The sequence below is a fragment of the Muscardinus avellanarius genome (genome assembly GCF_963383645.1).
Source record: "Muscardinus avellanarius genome assembly, chromosome: 4".
Taxonomy (NCBI): Eukaryota; Metazoa; Chordata; class Mammalia; order Rodentia; family Gliridae; genus Muscardinus; species Muscardinus avellanarius.
Window position 1 is genome coordinate 66,039,637 of NC_137789.1, and position 17,328 is coordinate 66,056,964.

General features: G+C 38.3%; 1 protein-coding gene across 9 annotated transcripts in view; it reads left to right on the forward strand.

The window, feature by feature from the left end:
• Positions 1-17,328, forward strand: part of EYA1 (EYA transcriptional coactivator and phosphatase 1) — a gene marked incomplete at both ends in the record, with an annotated part of 350,889 nt that overhangs the window by 217,822 nt on the left and 115,739 nt on the right. For 3 of the 9 annotated variants that reach the window (XM_080694448.1, XM_080694455.1, XM_080694456.1), the window contains 3 exons: positions 5,302-5,371; positions 5,691-5,836; positions 9,538-9,679. In XM_080694448.1, coding sequence (XP_080550574.1) covers positions 5,302-5,371; positions 5,691-5,836; positions 9,538-9,679 — 358 coding nt within the window. The remainder of the gene's footprint in view (positions 1-5,301; positions 5,372-5,690; positions 5,837-9,537; positions 9,680-17,328) is intronic. The other 6 variants (XM_080694452.1, XM_080694450.1, XM_080694453.1 and 3 more) reach the window with 3 other exon arrangements.

The window sequence follows — 17,328 nt, forward strand, 5'->3', positions numbered from 1 at the left end:
TCCCACACATTAATGTGCCTTTGGGATCTTGTTGAGACAGTTTTTATCTGTGCCTATGTGTTACAGTGTTGGACTTATGCCCTCTTCAAGGAACTTCAAGGTCTCCGGTCTAATTTCCAAGTCTTTGGTTCATCTTGAATTGATTCTTGTACAGGGTGAGAAAGTGGGATTTATTTCCATTTTTCTGCATATGATTAACCAGTTTTGCCAGCACCATTTATTGAACAGGATATATCTTTAATCCAGTGTATGTTTTTGGCCCCTTTGTAAATATCAATTGGCTGTGTGTGACTTTGTTTCTGAGGCTTCTATTCTGCTCTATTGGTCTATGTATCTATATCTGTGCCAGTACCATGCTGTTTTTATTACAATGTCTTTGTAGTATAGTTTAAAGACAGATATTGTGATTCTTCCTGTGTGGTGTTTGTTGTTGAGAACTACTTTGTCTATTCTGAGTTTTTTGTTTTTCGAAATGAATTTAAGGGCTGATTTTTCTGTCTGTGAGGAATGATCTTGGTAATTTAATGGGCATTGCGTTGAATCTGTAGATCACTTTTGGAAATATGGCCATTTTGATGATATTTTTTCTGCCTATTCATGAACATGGAAGATCTTTCCATCTTCTAGGGTCTTCTTCGATTTCTTTTTTTGATGTTTTATAATTTTCTTTGCAGAGGTCTCTCATCTTAATATCATTCAGAGTGATGGGGAGAAACATATTAACAGCACTTTCTGAGCTTCACCCCAGGCTCCCTCTCCACTGCTCCCCCTTTCCCCATACATGATATAGAGATTGACATTGATCATTTCACATATGCACAGAACATCAGTGACAATTTTACATATGGTCATTGATATAAAAATAGCTGAGAGATATTGACATTACTGAGGTGATAGTCCAGCAATGTGACTGATGACATGCTAATTTTGATATTTCTGTGGATCTCCAAAATGGGTTCTCAGGCTTGTGATTATTATTCACTTTGTGTTTGTTTGTTTGTTTGTTGTGGTACTGATACAAAGTTTTGGAGGGTCTTTAAATTATATCTTAGAAGTAGAAGAAAGAATGGAATAATTGGGAATGAACGTGCTAACACAGATAGGGAGATACTGGTTGATCGTGTGTTCCCAAGGCTCTGTGGCACATACAATTTGGAGTTTGCTAATAGTAATATGACTGTTTTGTTTATCTTGATATATAGCCTAGGGGCATTCCCTTGTTGTAGATTATTTTGGTCCAACGAGATTAAAAATAATCTTAATTTCTGGATTTCTGTTTTAAAAGTTGAGGGTGTTTTAGGTCATTATAGAGGCAAGTGCTCAAGGCATAACATGGTAGATTTTGGCCTGCAGGCAACGCGGAGATCGCAGGGACTTGGACTGAGAGAAATAAAACAGATATATGATATGGAAGTTGAAATGGTAATTTTCAGTTCACCATAGCAGCAAGCCCATATTATGAGTTATTCACATTTATTTTATGATAAATGCTATTTACTCCAATTTATACTGCCAAAGAATTGGATTAGATTTATTATGTATATTTATATATATCCTAAAATAATTGGACCATACATGAAGTCATTATGGTGTTTAAAACCTACTTTGCTTATGACTTGTATTTCATATTTATATTACACTAATATTATGCGAAGCCATTTATCAATTACTGAGCATGTGCCACACCCTATCAGGTGCTGAGGAAACAAAGGTAGGTAAGAAACACCTGGCTCCTAAGCTTGGGATTAGCACAAGAAACTATCATCTATACTCTAAATATGCTAAACATAATGGAATATAGTGAGTGCTACATTGCTAATGTTTGTAACATTCCAAAAAAGTAGAGAGAAGGGAGAGATTTTTCTAAGGAGAAAATGGCATTTTAGTCTCCACAGTGGAGCGTTTGTCAAGCACAAGAAAGAACATCACAAGGCAAAAGGGTCTAGTACTAAGAACAATCAAGACAGACCTAAGAATGCAGGACATGAACAGGAGTCCTGAAATTCAGGTTGGCTGCACAGTGCTACGCCCAAGGGGGAGTAGAAGCCTGACTCTCCCAGAATATTCTGTCAAGGCATTTAGAATTTATTCTAGGGATAATGTGAGTCATTGACAGGCTGTGAGCTAGAGAATGGATGTGAAGAGGTTTCCACTTAGGAATAATCATTATGGTAGCAGTAGTGAGTGAGGCTCAGAGGTGACTGACAGGTGGCCATCCCTAAGTGGAGCACAGGGGCCATGGTGGCACAGTGGTCCAGGTGGGACATGGTGAGAACTTAACCTTGAGCGTAGGATGGTGTGTGCAGGCAATGGTGGATCAACAGGCCCTTTCTGGACTTGAGAAGGGTGAATGATTTGACACTCATGAAAGAGAGGGAGAAGGTGTGATGATGTTGAGGTTTCTAGTTTTTATGTAGGAGGTCAGAGGATGGTATGTTTTTGTGGAAAGAGTTGGTAGGACCTGGGTTCAAATACCAACTTTCCCATTTATTTTCTTGATCATGTTACTGCTATCAGCTTCAAGTTCCTCATATAGGAAACAGGGTTAAAGAATGCCATCTTTAAGCATTCTGCTGAACAGATGGTGATGCTGTCCACTGGGGAGTTTGAACTAGAGAACAAAGGGCAAATTTTGGAAGGAAGGAAAGTAAGAATCTGAGAAAATAAACATTTAGTGCTCACAACAGTCCTCAGAGATGTAGATAGCCCTATAGTCATCTTTTTATAAGAAAGAATACTGAGGCTCAGAGGAAATAACCTAAGACCATATGTAACAATTAGTCTTTGAATCTGGGCTGAAATTTAATTCTGATTCCAGAACCTATGCTTAATTACTACAATCTGCAGCTTCCCAAATCTCATTTTTCATTCACACACACACACACACACACACACACACACACACACACAGAGAGAGAGAGAGAGAGAGAGAGCATATACAGTAAACCCAAGTGTCATAGGATATACCCTGTATAATAGACACCCATGTTTTATTTGTTAAAAATCACTGGGTATGAGCCGGGTGTGGTGGTGCACTCTTGTAATCCTAGCATTTGGGAGGCTGAGACGGGAGGGAGGATCACAGTTCAAGGACAAGCTCAACTACTTAGTGAGGCTCTTTGCAACTCAGTGAAACCCTGTTTCAAAATAAAGAATAAAATAGAGCTGGTGTTGCTTGGAGGTAGAATGCCCCTGGGTTCCATCCCCACTACTGAAAAAAAAAAAAAAATCACTGGTACAACCTGATGAGTTTATGAACTTTTCACCACAATCTGAGAAACAGGTATAGAGTTAGAAGAGAATAAAAGTGTCTCCTGTGACGTCCATCTTTAGTTGACATTGCATTTGATTCTTTTGTTTGTTGGTTTGTTTTTTGATGTGTGTGGCACTGGGGTTTGAACCAAGGAGCATTCTACTTCTGAGCTATACTCCGAGCTCAATTTTATTTCTTATTTGGAAACAGGGGCTCACTAAGTTGCCAAGGGCCTTGCTAAGTCACCAAGGCTGGCTTCAAACCTGCTAGCTTCCTGTCTCAGCCTCCCAAGTAGTGGGATTACAGAATTATAAGCCTGCACCACCATGCCCATCTCGTTGTTTTAGTTTAACAATTATCTTTAACTATGATTGTCTAGGGAAGGTATTACTCCTTCTTGTCCAAGAGTTCTCTCGTTAATCCTTCCTTCTCTTCTATAAAGTATAATATTTAATCCTACCATAGCTACTTACATGTTAGCCTTCCCACATGGCGGGAAAGACAGAACTCGTCTTTATATTTTTGCTTCTGTAGCACCTTGCATGGCTCCTGGAACCAAGTAGTGACTTAGTATGTGCCAAAGGACTGGAGTGGGGAGACCAGCTGGATTTCCCTGCCATCTTTTTTGTATGGACCATCTGTCTCTGCCAAGCTGACAGCCAGCTGGTAGAAGTCTGGCAGCTTACAGGGATAGGACTAATCTAGATCTGTTCAGTTGTCTTTGGGTTAGGCCTAGTTTATTCTACTTGGGAAGGACTATTCATAGATTTTGAGATTCTAGTCCAACTCCAACACTATTCTCTTAAACACAAGCTAGAAAAGTACATGCGAGAAGCATAAGTGCCCTGATGTGACAACAAGAAAAACACATAAAACTTTGAGTTTATGGACCCATATGAAAGAGTTTAAATGTAGAATACAGCTAATAAATAATAGAACCTCTGAAGACAGCGACTATTAGTGGAAAAAAAAAATAAATGTACTGTGTATTATAATATTTCTACCCAAACTATATTCATCTTAGCCAGGTAAAGATTAGGGAGCTTGAAGAAAAAATTATATACATGCTTGTAAATGTACATATGTGTGTATAGTTTTTATATGTGTGTATATATGTGTTATGTGTGTGTGTGTGTGTGTGTGTGTGTGTGTGTGTACCCACACCTATAGATGAATTGTTATTATTTACAACAGAAGAAGCTGAGAATTACCATTGTAAGGCCTCTGGTAATTAAAATGGATTTTTGCTTCTTTAGTTCAAAACTGAGAATTAGAACATGTCACAAGAGTTTAGAACATTTCTGAAGCATATTGAATCAAGTAAATCTGATTAAAAAATTAAGTTCTGCTTGAGTGCTTAAATACCTCTTTAAAAGAAAAAAAAAGAAAGCGTTTTCACTTGAACATTAAAGTTGAACATATATAACTAAAAGGCAAAGGAACACCCGGATCAGCAAAAGAAAAAACAGGCTGAGCTTGCAACATGAGAAATTTAAATAGTTATAGGAATGCATTTTTACTAAAAAGCATTGCTAAATCAATGCAGGCAAATGAGGATCTGTCTTATTTCTACTCACCTGAGAGAAGATTAGACCGCATCTCTTGGTAATACAGGCTGGGGTTTGTGTGTTCCTGTTGAGCACAGACAATAGGCCAGATGACCTTTCAGGTTCCTGCCCAACCCTGCAATTCAACTCGGAACCTCCCCCCTTCAGCTTGTCCTTCTAGAAGGTAGCCAGGGCTCCCTCTGCTCTCAGAGCATTGCCACTGTAAAGCCATTACAGTATGCTGACAGGTATTTAAGATTGCAACTGTGTTTTCTAAGAGTTTGTCTAAAATTAGAGCCACTGAAAATCAGTTCTTATGGGTTTCTTGTTATAAACTTTTTATTAGCTAGAAATGTAGAAAATTGCTATTTCTAGAACAACTATCTAGAGATTCCATACGGCAAAGCCATAGTTCAAAATACATCAATGCTTCCTACTTATATTTTGTATTTTTTTCTTGGATGATTGTGCATTGTTTTGTTTTGTTGTGTTTTTCCTTAGCAGTCGGGAGCAGCAGCTTCAGTCCAAGACCAACTCACCAGTTCTCTCCACCACAGATTTATCCTTCCAAGTAAGATGTATTTTCTCTTAATAAATAATATTTCTGGGTAGAATTTGACCTTATTCCAACTCATGTCTGTGCCCACATGTTACATCCCGATTGAAATAAAAGTACGTTTCTTAGAAACTTAAATATGTTTACACAGATTTATATGTGAGCATCGCCTAGTACAGACTCTGAAGTGTCTCAGTGCTTAGTCTCTTGTGTTGAACATTTAACTCGAAGATACATGCTGTAACTGGAATTTGTGATGTGGTTGTCAATCGGTTACCTTGCATGTTCCATCTAATGCATGGGCTTTCTATTTTCTGTCATTTCTGACAAATAGCAGACCATACCCACATATTCTTCCTACCCCTTCCTCACAAACCATGGCTGCATATGGGCAAACACAGTTTACCACAGGAATGCAACAAGCTACAGCGTACGCCACGTACCCACAGCCCGGACAGCCCTACGGAATTTCCTCCTATGGTGAGTGATCCTGCCGTCGTTGTAGTGACATTTTCTAGTGGGCAGACTTGTATTTTGGAGTGGTACTTAAAAATTTTCAATCTCAGGCCACTTTAGAAAGCTCTGTCACCTTTTGTGGCTAAGTTCTTGATATGGTTGTTTACAGTGAGCACTGTAAGAACTAGGGACTTCTTATCTTGAGGTCAGAGGTGGTGAACGGATTGCGTGGATCTTGTGGCCTCTTGCTGGCTTTTTTCTGCACTTCTTTTTCAATTCTGAATTTGCCAACTGAGCACTTGGCTCTGGAATCCAAAGTATTTTTGTGCATATTTGCGATAAAACCTCGGAGAATGAAGTCTTTTGGGGTAAAGATCCATTTCCTATTTATCAGATGTCCTCCTGTGATTAGGCAAGTACAGGGGGAATTCAACAAACTCTTGCTCTAAACTTGGGGGGGAGTGTTCTCAAATTTCAGCATTATCAACCATTAGGAAAAGTGATCTATATATCACCTCCCGGACTGCACTTTGAAGAGCCAGATCAGGAAGCATTTAAAGCTCACCTCGGCCATTTGTTCCTCACCACCTGGAGATTATCTTTATCTTGGTGTAATTTAACTCAATTGTTACAGGGTCAATACCTGTAAATTAAAAATAAATCCAGCCAAATCCCAAAGTTCAATTGAAAAAAAAAAGGGCCTTCACATTTTAAAATATCTTTTCTTTGGTTGAGTTTCAATTGCAATTTTAAAACAAAATGAACTTACTATCCATTTTTGAATTGTTGAAATTTTGTTTAAAAAACAGTAGTGATCAATAAAAAGTATACAGACATTTGGAGTGAAGGACTAGTAGAATAGGTAATTATGTGCTTTTAAAATTACACACACACACACACACACATATATATATATATATATATATATATATATATATATATAATCACTATTCCTTTTTATGTTTATTCTTGTAGGATTGTTTGATAATACTCTTTCCTGTAGTATATTGAAATAATTGATATTTTTAAGAACTTCATTAATAGTTAGAAGCTAAATTACTTTATTTCTTTTAATTTTCTATTTTTACCTTAAATGGCCCATATGTAAATTTCTTACAGGATATATACAAATAAAATCCTAAACTATGTATAACTTCAGCTTTTATAGTTGAATTTTCAAAACTATCAGCACTATATGTTATCCATCTAGGTGTTTCTTAAAGCAGACTATAAAGACAGCCTTAAAAGATAGACTTTCTAAAATTATTTTATTTCTAGAACTTAAAGTTTCTCAATAATATCAGATATGAATCTAATTATTTAAACTATTCTTGGATCTACAATTTAGATTGTGCAGCTTTAATTCTGCAATAAGTCAAGGCAGTTCTGGAGTTTATATGCTCAGCGTTGGTAAGATGATTATTTGAAGTGCAGTTGTGCTTTACAGTGTACGCAACACTAGGATATTGGCAACCTGCCAGTGCTGCCATAAAAGCTGTTCTTGTCACTGTATCGGCTGCCAGCCCCAGACTTTGTCTCTTCTTTCCCCTCTCAGGCCCCTTTTTTTTGCCTATTCTCAGGCTATGGAGTAAGGGCCACTTCAGTGCTAAACCAGTAATGAATGGTCCTTATTGGCTGGGATCGCTGTTCCAGCAGGGTGAGATGGGCTAGGGCGAGTGAGGAGGGAATCAGAGGGAGCAGAATGAGGATGGGCAATTTAATATGGTGAGTCCAGATGGGTGTGTTGAGAGTCAGTAAGGCTCAGTGTTAAGAGCTTCGATGGCAGAGCTTTCCATGGCTACAAATCTTGCAGGAATAATTCGCAGTCCCCAACATTTCCCTGATCACTTCCTTTGACTCTTTTTGGGACTTGAGTACAAGAAGATGTCCTGAGTGCTTGTGACCCAGAGCTTCTATTTTTCCTGAGCCAGCACTTTGAAAACTAAGGCAGGACCCTTCCCCACCCCCTGGCTTATTCATGAAGAAAGAGCAGGTCCTTTAGGGTTTTCACTGCTGAGAGTGTATGTCCACATGGTCTTAGATGACTTTCTCTAAGGATCGGTGCCTCCTGACTTCTTACATAATCCTTTAAAAAAAAATAGGTCTGTCTTTTCATAGTGGAAATCATAGATCAATGGAAAAGAGCATTTCATTCTGTTCATCACTGGCTCTGCTTGGGGTGGCCAAGGAAATGAGTTTGCCACCTCGTGGGTAGAAGTTATGGAAACAGAAGTGGCTCTAGGTGTTCTCCACTTCTTGCTGCTTTTCCAGATTTGTTCTCATCCCAAAGATTCCCGTCCTGATCCTCCAGGTCAAATGCAGGTGGTAGGAGTGAAGATTGGAAGCTGAGCAGGACAGCCCCCCAAGAGAGAGGGAAGGGGGAAAATCCTCACGGGTGACATCTTGGAAAGAAAGGAAGGTTCTGGATTCATCGAGCCACCTTTCTTGGGAGTGCATGTCTGTTGGGATTATTTACATGTATGAGTTATTCATTGGTCTGGAATTGCTTGTAGAGTAAAAAATCACATTTTTTAATGTTAAGGTTGAGCTAAGCCTTAAATATTAAGGTTATTATGAAATACTCAGAGATACTCCAGGAATTAGAGTGGGCTTACTCAGCCAAGAGTCAGATTCTTCCACGGCCTTAGGATAATTGCCTCACTTCGTTCTACTGATTAAAATTCCCCTAAAATGGAAATAAACAGTAAAACTACTGTGTATCTTAATCCTAAAGCTATCAGTTAAGTGCAAAGCAGAATTATTTTAAAAAATGTGACTCCTCTCGGCAGGAATGTTTCTTTCCTCTCTCTCTGGGAATTAAGGACAGTTGCTAACTTTCATGACTTTTTAATTGTGATGCAAAGCTGAGCTTGATATCTCAGTGCTGTCAGGTCAAGTCCTAGAGTGAGAGTGCCAGCCTGTTGCTTTGGGAAGTATTTTGGGGGCCACAAATACATTGCTTTCATAAAGGTACAAATTGGCTTTTATGTGATTATTTAAAAACAAAATGTATGTTAGACCACATTTGTAACACAGCATTTGAATATTTGAAAACAGAAGGGACAGGAGGAGAAGTCCTGGTCAACGTCACATGTTTAGAAATCATTGCTGTTTTACAGGATTTGGTCCTTTGGTATTCTGCTTCCTTTGGGCTTGTTTTCTGGTTGGATCTAAATACTCAGGGCAAAGAGTTTGCCCTTGTTGTTTAGTTCAATGCCCAGTGTTGCTTCCTCTGACTTCAAAATGAGAGGTGCACTAGCATCAGCTCTGAGATAGAACAAGTAAGGGAAGAAAGAAGGATAGAAGGATGAAAGGAAGGAAAGAAGCACTATGAGGCCAGAGGCTCTAACTAAATCACTTTTTAAAGAAAAAATTGTATTTAATATAGTAGTTTCAGAATAGTTTAGCTAATGGCTATAAAAATGATCAATTCTCATAAAATAAAACAATGAAGTATAGAAATGCTATTTCTGGAGTTTCATTTTATAGAAAGTCAGATGCAGGGAAGCAAGAGAACTTTGTGAGCAGAGTATTCGTATTGCTGATATCCTAAAACCTGAAGTTATGCTCTATGGTCTTTCACTGTAAGCACGTACGCCCTCCATTGCTAAGTATTGTGAGATCGGGGAGCATCTGTGGCTGCACAGTTGTAGGAGTGCGTGTCTTTGTATATTTACCAGCTTCTGAGAATGAGCAGATGGATAAGCTGTCACCTACTGATTTAGGTACGTTGTGGGCAGGCATCAAGACTGAAGGCGGATTGTCACAGTCACAGTCACCTGGACAGACGGGATTCCTCAGCTATGGCACAGGCTTTGGTACCCCTCAACCTGGACAGGCTCCGTACAGCTACCAGATGCAAGGTCTGTATACATTCTGATGCTGCTGCTTCCTTAGCGCTGTAGCTGATGAGCACAGAACACTGATCCTGCCGTAGAGTGTACTGGGCTTAGAGGCAGAACACTCACTCCTCTTCGCCTCTTCCCTACCCTGCTCTCTGGACCTAAATTTCATAGTTCTATAATCAAGGGGTTAGAATGAATGCCCTGTGAGGTTCTTTTTTGAAATCTCTAGGGTTTTTTTTTTTTTTTTTTTTTTGTGTGTGTGTGTGTGTGTGTGTGTGTGAAACTGAAGTTTTCTACCTTCATGTCTTCTATTAATTAAAAAAAAAAGAATGATTGGGAGGCTGAGACTGGAGGATCATGGTTGGTGGATAGCCTCAGCTACTTTGCAACTCAGTGAGACCTAGTTTCAAAATAAAGAATAAAAAATAGGGCCGGGGGTGTAGCTCAGAGGTTGAATGCCCCTGGGTTCCATCCCCAGACCAGAAAAAAAAAAAAAAAAAAAAAAAAAAAAAGAAAAGAAAAGAAAAAGAAAAGTAAAGAGGGGGAAAAAAAAGTAAACATGTAGAAATTGTGGTGTTTTGTGGTGTTGTGATGTATGCTAAAGCTCCTGCACTTGATGTTATCCTAAAAGGGTTGTGTTTCTTCATTTTCATGTTGGGGTAGGACTTGGGGAGCAATGGTCACAGCTCTAGAAATGGAGTGTGTGGCATGTGTTGACTTAATATCTACCCAAAACCCACCGATCAATTTTATGGTAACCCAGTGAATATTCAAGAAAACGCTTATGAGAGCCAATTCCTGGGTTCTATTTCTAAGGCTACAGAAAAGTTATACTTTCATTTGTAAGTTAATAATCAAATGAATTATAGTTCAAATTTATGTTGTCAAAGCTCTTGGTCAAGAGTACAGGGACAGCACTTGTAATTAGCAAATTGTTACTGTGCAAATGAACCTATGCAAGAATTGGTCTTGCATCATTAACGCCTTCTTCTATGATCTTGCTTTCACTACAAATCAATTTAATATATTTAACAGTGCTAGGTCGTCATTGAATTAAATCCCTATCATATTTTTATTGAAGGAGTTTATATAGGTTTCCTATCTTTTATATTTTATCTTATTCCTTACTGTGATCATTGAATTTGTTTGCTGCAGATAAACTAGAAAATATAGAGAAGCAAAAATAATTACAATCATATGTTTCATGTATTTTTTACTTTGTTATATATTCTAGATATATAGTTTAGGAACAAAGGTTATAATATTTTGCAAAATGCTACTTTTAGTAACAAATATATTGAAAATATCTTTTTACATTAACAGGTTTTTTTCTATAGCATTATTTTAATATGTACATGTCATTCATAATGAAATCACATTTAAATAATCTCCTGTTATTGAAAATCTCGAGTAAGGCTAAGCATATCTTATCTACTTACTTATTTTTAACTAAATTTATGTGTGGAATTTCCAGGAAGTATTACATTCTTTTAAGGTTTTCTTATATTACTTTGAAATTTTCATTTCAGTAAATACAGGATTTTGCTATAGTTTTTATACTTTTTTTTTCTTTTGTGGTAATGGGGATTGAACCCAGGGACATTCTACTTCTGAGCTCCACCCCCAGCCCTTGATACATGTATATATGCATAATGTTTAAATCAAGTTAAACATATTTATCTCTTCAAACATTTGTCATTTCTTTATGGTGAAATCTTTCAAAATTATTTCTTCTAGAGTTTTGAAATATACAGTACATTATTGTCACATGTAGTCACCCTACTGTGCAGTAATAGCTCCTATTTAACTATGACTTAGTTTCTATTGATCAACCTTTCCCCACCTCTCCCTGCACCCTATTCTCCTTGGCCTCTGGTAAACACTATTCTACTCTCAACTTCTATGAGATCAAGTGTTTTTTAGATTCTGCATATGAGTGAGACCATGTGAAATTTGTCTCTCTGCCCCTGGCTTATTTCACTTAGAATAGCTCTCTAGTTCTGTCCATGTTGCCTCAAATGACAGGATTCCATTTCTTTCTATAGCTGAATAGTATTCCATTGTGGATATGTACCACATGTGTTTTTTTACCCACTCTTCAGTTGATGAATACTTAGGTTGTTTCCGTTCCCTGGCTTTTGTGAAAGGTCCTGCAACAAACAAGAGAGAGCAGGTGTGTCTTTGACATACTATTATTTCCTTTGGAGATATATGCGGTAGTGGGATTGCCAGATTATGTGGGAGTCTTATTTTTAACTTTCTGAGAAACCTTCATACTGTTCTCCATAATGGCCACACTAATTTACATTCCCCCTAACAGTGTGCAAGGGCTTTCTTTTTCTCCATATCTTCATTGGCACTTGTTATCTTTAGTCTTTTTACGATAGCCTCTCTTTCTGGGGTGAGGTGATGCCTCGTTGTGATTTTAATCTCCACTTCCCTGGAGATTGGTGATGTTGAGCATTTTTCATGTACCTGTTGGTCATTTTATGCTATTTTATAAATGTATTTCCAGTTAATCTCTTTTTCTTTAATTGTACAACAAGCTAGAGGTTTACAGATCAAGATTCATTCATTCTTTCACATTTGGCTTTGCTTTTGGTATAAAAAGGCCCGCATGACAACATTTTTATGTATTCAGTGGCAATAAAACAAAGTCTGTTTTAGACAACATTTATTGTTAGAATAATACTACTTATGTACCAGGTCCTAAAACTTTTAAACTGCCTTGGAAAAGAACTTTGTTTCTATACATGCTGAATCTCAACTGAGTAAAGGAATAAAAGAACTAACAGTGATGGAGAGACATCATTAATCAAGTAATGGTCCTAGGCTCTAGTTATAAAAGGGATCGTGAGGCAGACAATAGCAGCTTGTGCATATAGCTTTTATGCTTGTCAAGGAGAGAGGCAGTAGGGAAGCAACCAAATCAATTACACAACCATGGATTCTGGTCACATTGTCTACCGGGCATCTAAAGGTGAGAAGAAAGCAGATAAAGGACCACTTCGTGAGCAGAGTGCTTGGCCTAAGCCCACCCACAGCCTCTGGTTGCTGGTTCTTGATGAGCTTAAATGCAAAAATTGAGAGTTAGAGTTTAAAAATTTTTTATGGTCATTGGTAGTAAATTATATGGTTATTAAGTCATATTTTTAAAAATAGACTTGTTTTTTTTTTCATTTTTTTTTATTTTATTGGTGCACTGTATTCATACATCATAGTGGGATACAAACTTTTGTAGACATACATGCACACATCGCCCAGTCAGCCCCCACCCGATCCCCCCCATTCCCTCCCCATCCCTCCTTCCCATGCTTGGCTTAGTGGTTGACATCTAGTATTATAGCAATTTATCCAAAATTAAAAATGATAATCTCACATAACAGTTTCATTTGTCTGATACCAAGCTTTTGATAACTTAAAGATAACATTTCAATATTTCTTTTTGCTTTCTTTCTTACCAGAGCATATTTTTTTCTGTTTTTTTAGGTGAAACTATCATATTCATATATTTATTTTTCAGAAAAAAATCTATTCTAATATGGAATATGAATTCTAGATACCCAAAACGATCTTGAAAAAGAACAAAGCTAGCAGATATATATTTTCTGATTTCAAACCATATAAAGCTACAATAATTGAAACAGTGTAATACTGTTCTAAAGGCAGATATATAAACCATTGGAGTTAAATACAAGCCTAGAGCTAAATTCTTCCCTATATTGTCAAGTTATTTTTGACAAGGTTTCCACGAACATTTGGTGGTGGAAATAATAATCTTTTAACTAAATATTGTTGAAAAATAATAATTACATGGAAAAGAATAAAATTGGACCCTTACCTAATCCCACATACAAGTATTAACTCAAAATAGATAAAAGACCTAAATATAAATCTTAAGACTATAAACTTTTAGAAGAAAATCTGGGTCATAAAACCTCACAACATTGAAATTGGCAGTGATTTCTTGGATATGATTTCAATGGCACAGGCAACAGAAGAATATACAAACTCCCTAAAAAATGAAAAAAAAATATTGTATATCCAAAGACAATGTAAACAGAGTTAAAAGTTACTAATAGAATTGGATAAAATATTTCCAAATGCTATATCTGAAGGTATATTAATATTCCAACTAGAAATCCTAAAAATTAACAACAATAAAGGCAAACAATACAACTTAGAGATAGGTAAAGACTAACAAAAATAATGAATCTCCACAGATAACCAATCTTAGTTGTCTGTTGGATGGAAAATCTTGTTTCTCTGGTTCTGGTGAGTGTTACCTATTTCTTCTTTGTAGTTAATCTCTTTGAGTATTTTCTCTAGCGCTGGTTTTGAAGACATAAATTCCTTCAGTTTCTGTTTGTCATGGAAGCTTCTTATTTCTCCATCTAATTTGATAGAAAGATTTGCTGGATAGGAAATTTTTGGCTGGAAGTTGTTTTCTTTCAGAGTTTGGAATATGTTACTCCAAGCCCTTCTGGCTCTCATGACTTGGTTTGGGAAGTCTGGAGTGATTCTAATTGGTTTGCCTCTGAATGTCACTTGGCCCTTTGTTTTTGTTGCCTTTAAGATTCTCTGCTTGGCTTCCACATTGGTCATTTTGACAATTATGTGGCGTGGGGATCCTCTTCTCCGATCCTGTCTAAAGGGAGTTCTATAAGTTTCCTGGATCTGTGTATCAACCTCTTGCTCTATATTTGGAAAATTTTCTGCTATTACTTCCTTGAAGAGATTGTTGATCCCTTTGGTTTCACTTTCTTTTCCCTCCTCTATTCCAATTATTCTTAGGTTAGCTCTCTTAAGATGGGCCCATATTTCTTCCATGTCAGATTCCTGCTGTTGGATATTTTTTTCTAGATTAGAAACTATGAGTTCATTTTTGGATTGCTCATCTTCTAAGAGCGAGATTCTGTTCTCCATGTGTTCTAATCGGTTGTTTGTGCTTTGAATTGAGGCCTTTACTTCATTAATTGCATCCTTTATCTCTTTTTGGCTCTCTCTGAGTTCTTTTCGAAGCACCTCTATTATTTCTACAGTTATTTTCCTGATTTGATCTTCTAGAAATCTCTGATTTTCTGTTTTATCGGGTTCTGATGTTGTGGGGTTGTGGGCATTCATTGCTCCAGTATTATTCCTCTTTCCCATGATTTCGGAAGTTTGTGCCTTCTCTGGGTTCTTCCCTTGGGTCACTATGGCTTCACTTAAGGTGCTCTGGATCTCGAGTCTGTATTATCTCAGACCCCACTACTCCTTTACTGGGTTTTATCACAGAGTCTCCGACCCAGGGAGTCGATAGAGGCTGCTTTAAACTATGGGGGGTGCCAGGTTGCACGTTCTCCTAAGGTGTGATATCTCTGCCACCACCACTCCCTCACTGGGTCAAGTCCCAGGAGGTACAGTACTGGGATTTCTCCTCTGTGGCCCGCAATTTGACTCACTGTTCTTGAGTACGTAGATGTAGCTGTACTGGACTCGGTGAATTCACTGCTGCTGCCGCCGCCGGTGGCAATATGGTGCCTCTGCCACGCCCTCGGCCATGAGGCTGGCGTATTTTTTCTTCTCTGGTTTTGATTTCCACTCTGAATCCCTGCAGCGTGTGCTGAGCTCGGCCACTGGGAGCTTTAGACGCTCTCTGCGTGGAGAAATCCCGCCTGGCTGTTCCGCAGTGGCTCACCTCGGCTTGCTGTAGCCGTCCGTTGAGTTCGCCGCTGCCGCCGGCAGTATGGCGCTGCTGCCGCGTCCTCGGGCGCGTGTGTCTCCTCTGTGGCCCTGAGCTCTGTTCTCAGTCCGCTTTCTCTCTGGAGCCTGGTGGTTTTTTTTGTTTTTCTGGTGATGGTGTTTTCTGGCTATGAAAGGCGCTGGTTTTGTTATAATGGAGATTGGTTGTTAGCGGGGCTCTTAAGCCCCGCTTTTCTCGGTCGCCATCTTCCCGGAAGTCTCCCCTAAAAATAGACTTGTTTTCTCTCTTTCTTTCCTTCTGGATTTTATCCTTTCCATGTGTGTGGATATTGTATTTTGCCCTATTGTCAGCCCATAAGGGACTGAGGAAAAGAAACTGTTCTTGCCTGTTTGATGATGATAATTGTATATAATATGCTAGAGAATGCTTATGGCCAGATTTGGGTACATAATTAAAATCTAATATAAACTATTAAATGCAATATAAAAAGTACTTTGCCATTATTCAGTAATTTCGTGTGCCTAGTTGTGGGAGTCTGTTGGCCTTTAATCATCTTTACAATGCATGTTTTTGCACTATAGCAATTCCTACATAGTTTAAATTTTTTCAGAATTCCTCAAATTCTATTAATACTTAATGAATCACAGTGATCTGAGCTTATATCAGTTTTATCTTAGAGCCAAAATCCTGAAGGAGAGTATATTGGTTTTAGTGATCTGGGACATTTTTGGCTAGATTTTTTCCTCCAGGAAGATCTTTTACAACTTAAAATTGTAATTGATGAATTACTTAAAGATTTAGCTGCTAGGATTTAGTAGCATTGACTCTCATGTTAATAGAAGAAATATCCTAGCAGCCCGAGTGACTCCAACAAAGTGCAGTGTGCCCTGCTGACCTGAGGTAAGCGTTGGCAGTCACCTGTTTGCTGCTCTCAGACTTTGAAGGACTGGGCTGCAGATGCAGTGGGGCCCACATATACTGCAGTGGGGCAGTATAGTTCTGGAGCTTAACTGCCAGCCAGTGATTGTGACGTTGCCGCCTGTGGGCCTTCAGCAAGGGACCAGACTTCTTCATCTCTCTGTTACTCATCTCCAAAATGGAGATGGTATTTTAATCCCACAGCACTAGTAGGAGGTTTAATTGAGACTTACCTGTGCAAACCACTCTGATCAACATCTGGTATATAGTAAGAACTCAAATGTTTGTTTTTATTCTGACAGCTCTTATTGCAGTGGTGATGTGGATACTGTTTTTATTATTATTATTGTTATCATTATCATTATTGTCAGATTTATGGGATAGATTTTAATTAGAAAGCTTGAACTAAATACTCCCTCCCATTTCCCAGAGGGAAGATTTATATGGTTTGTGCACATATGTGTGTATGCATTTTGCATACATGTATATAAAATATAATCAAATCAGATTTTATATATTTGTCAACAAAAAGAGCTCTAAGCACCCAATAACCAAATAAGTACAGCAAAAACGAAAATGAGCTAGGTCTAACTAACAATGTTCTGTCACGGAAGGAAAATTACTGTCAACAAAGGTCAGACTTTTTTTTTTGGTGGTACTGGGGTTCCTGGAAGCCCTTCTACCTCTGGGCTACACTCCCAGACCTACGTTTTTATATTTTTATTTGGAAACAGAGTCTCTTAAGCCAGCATGGCTGGCTTCGAACCTGCGCGATCCTCCTGTCTCTGCCTCCCAAGCAAGGGGATTACAAGTGTGTGCCACCATGCCTGGCAAGGTCAGACTTTTTGTAGATGATTATTCAAAAAAAAAAAAAAAAGACCAACAGGAAGAATCAGCAAAGAACAGAAAGAAGAACATCAGGGGCTGCAGGTGTTGGTCAGTGGGAACTTGGAAGTACTGAATAGCCACTGCGAAGGGGAGAGCTCAGCTCTGTGTGGTGAGACGAAAGGGAACCGACCACACCATTGTGCCTCAGCCATTCCCTCACCACATGTCCACTTTGAGTA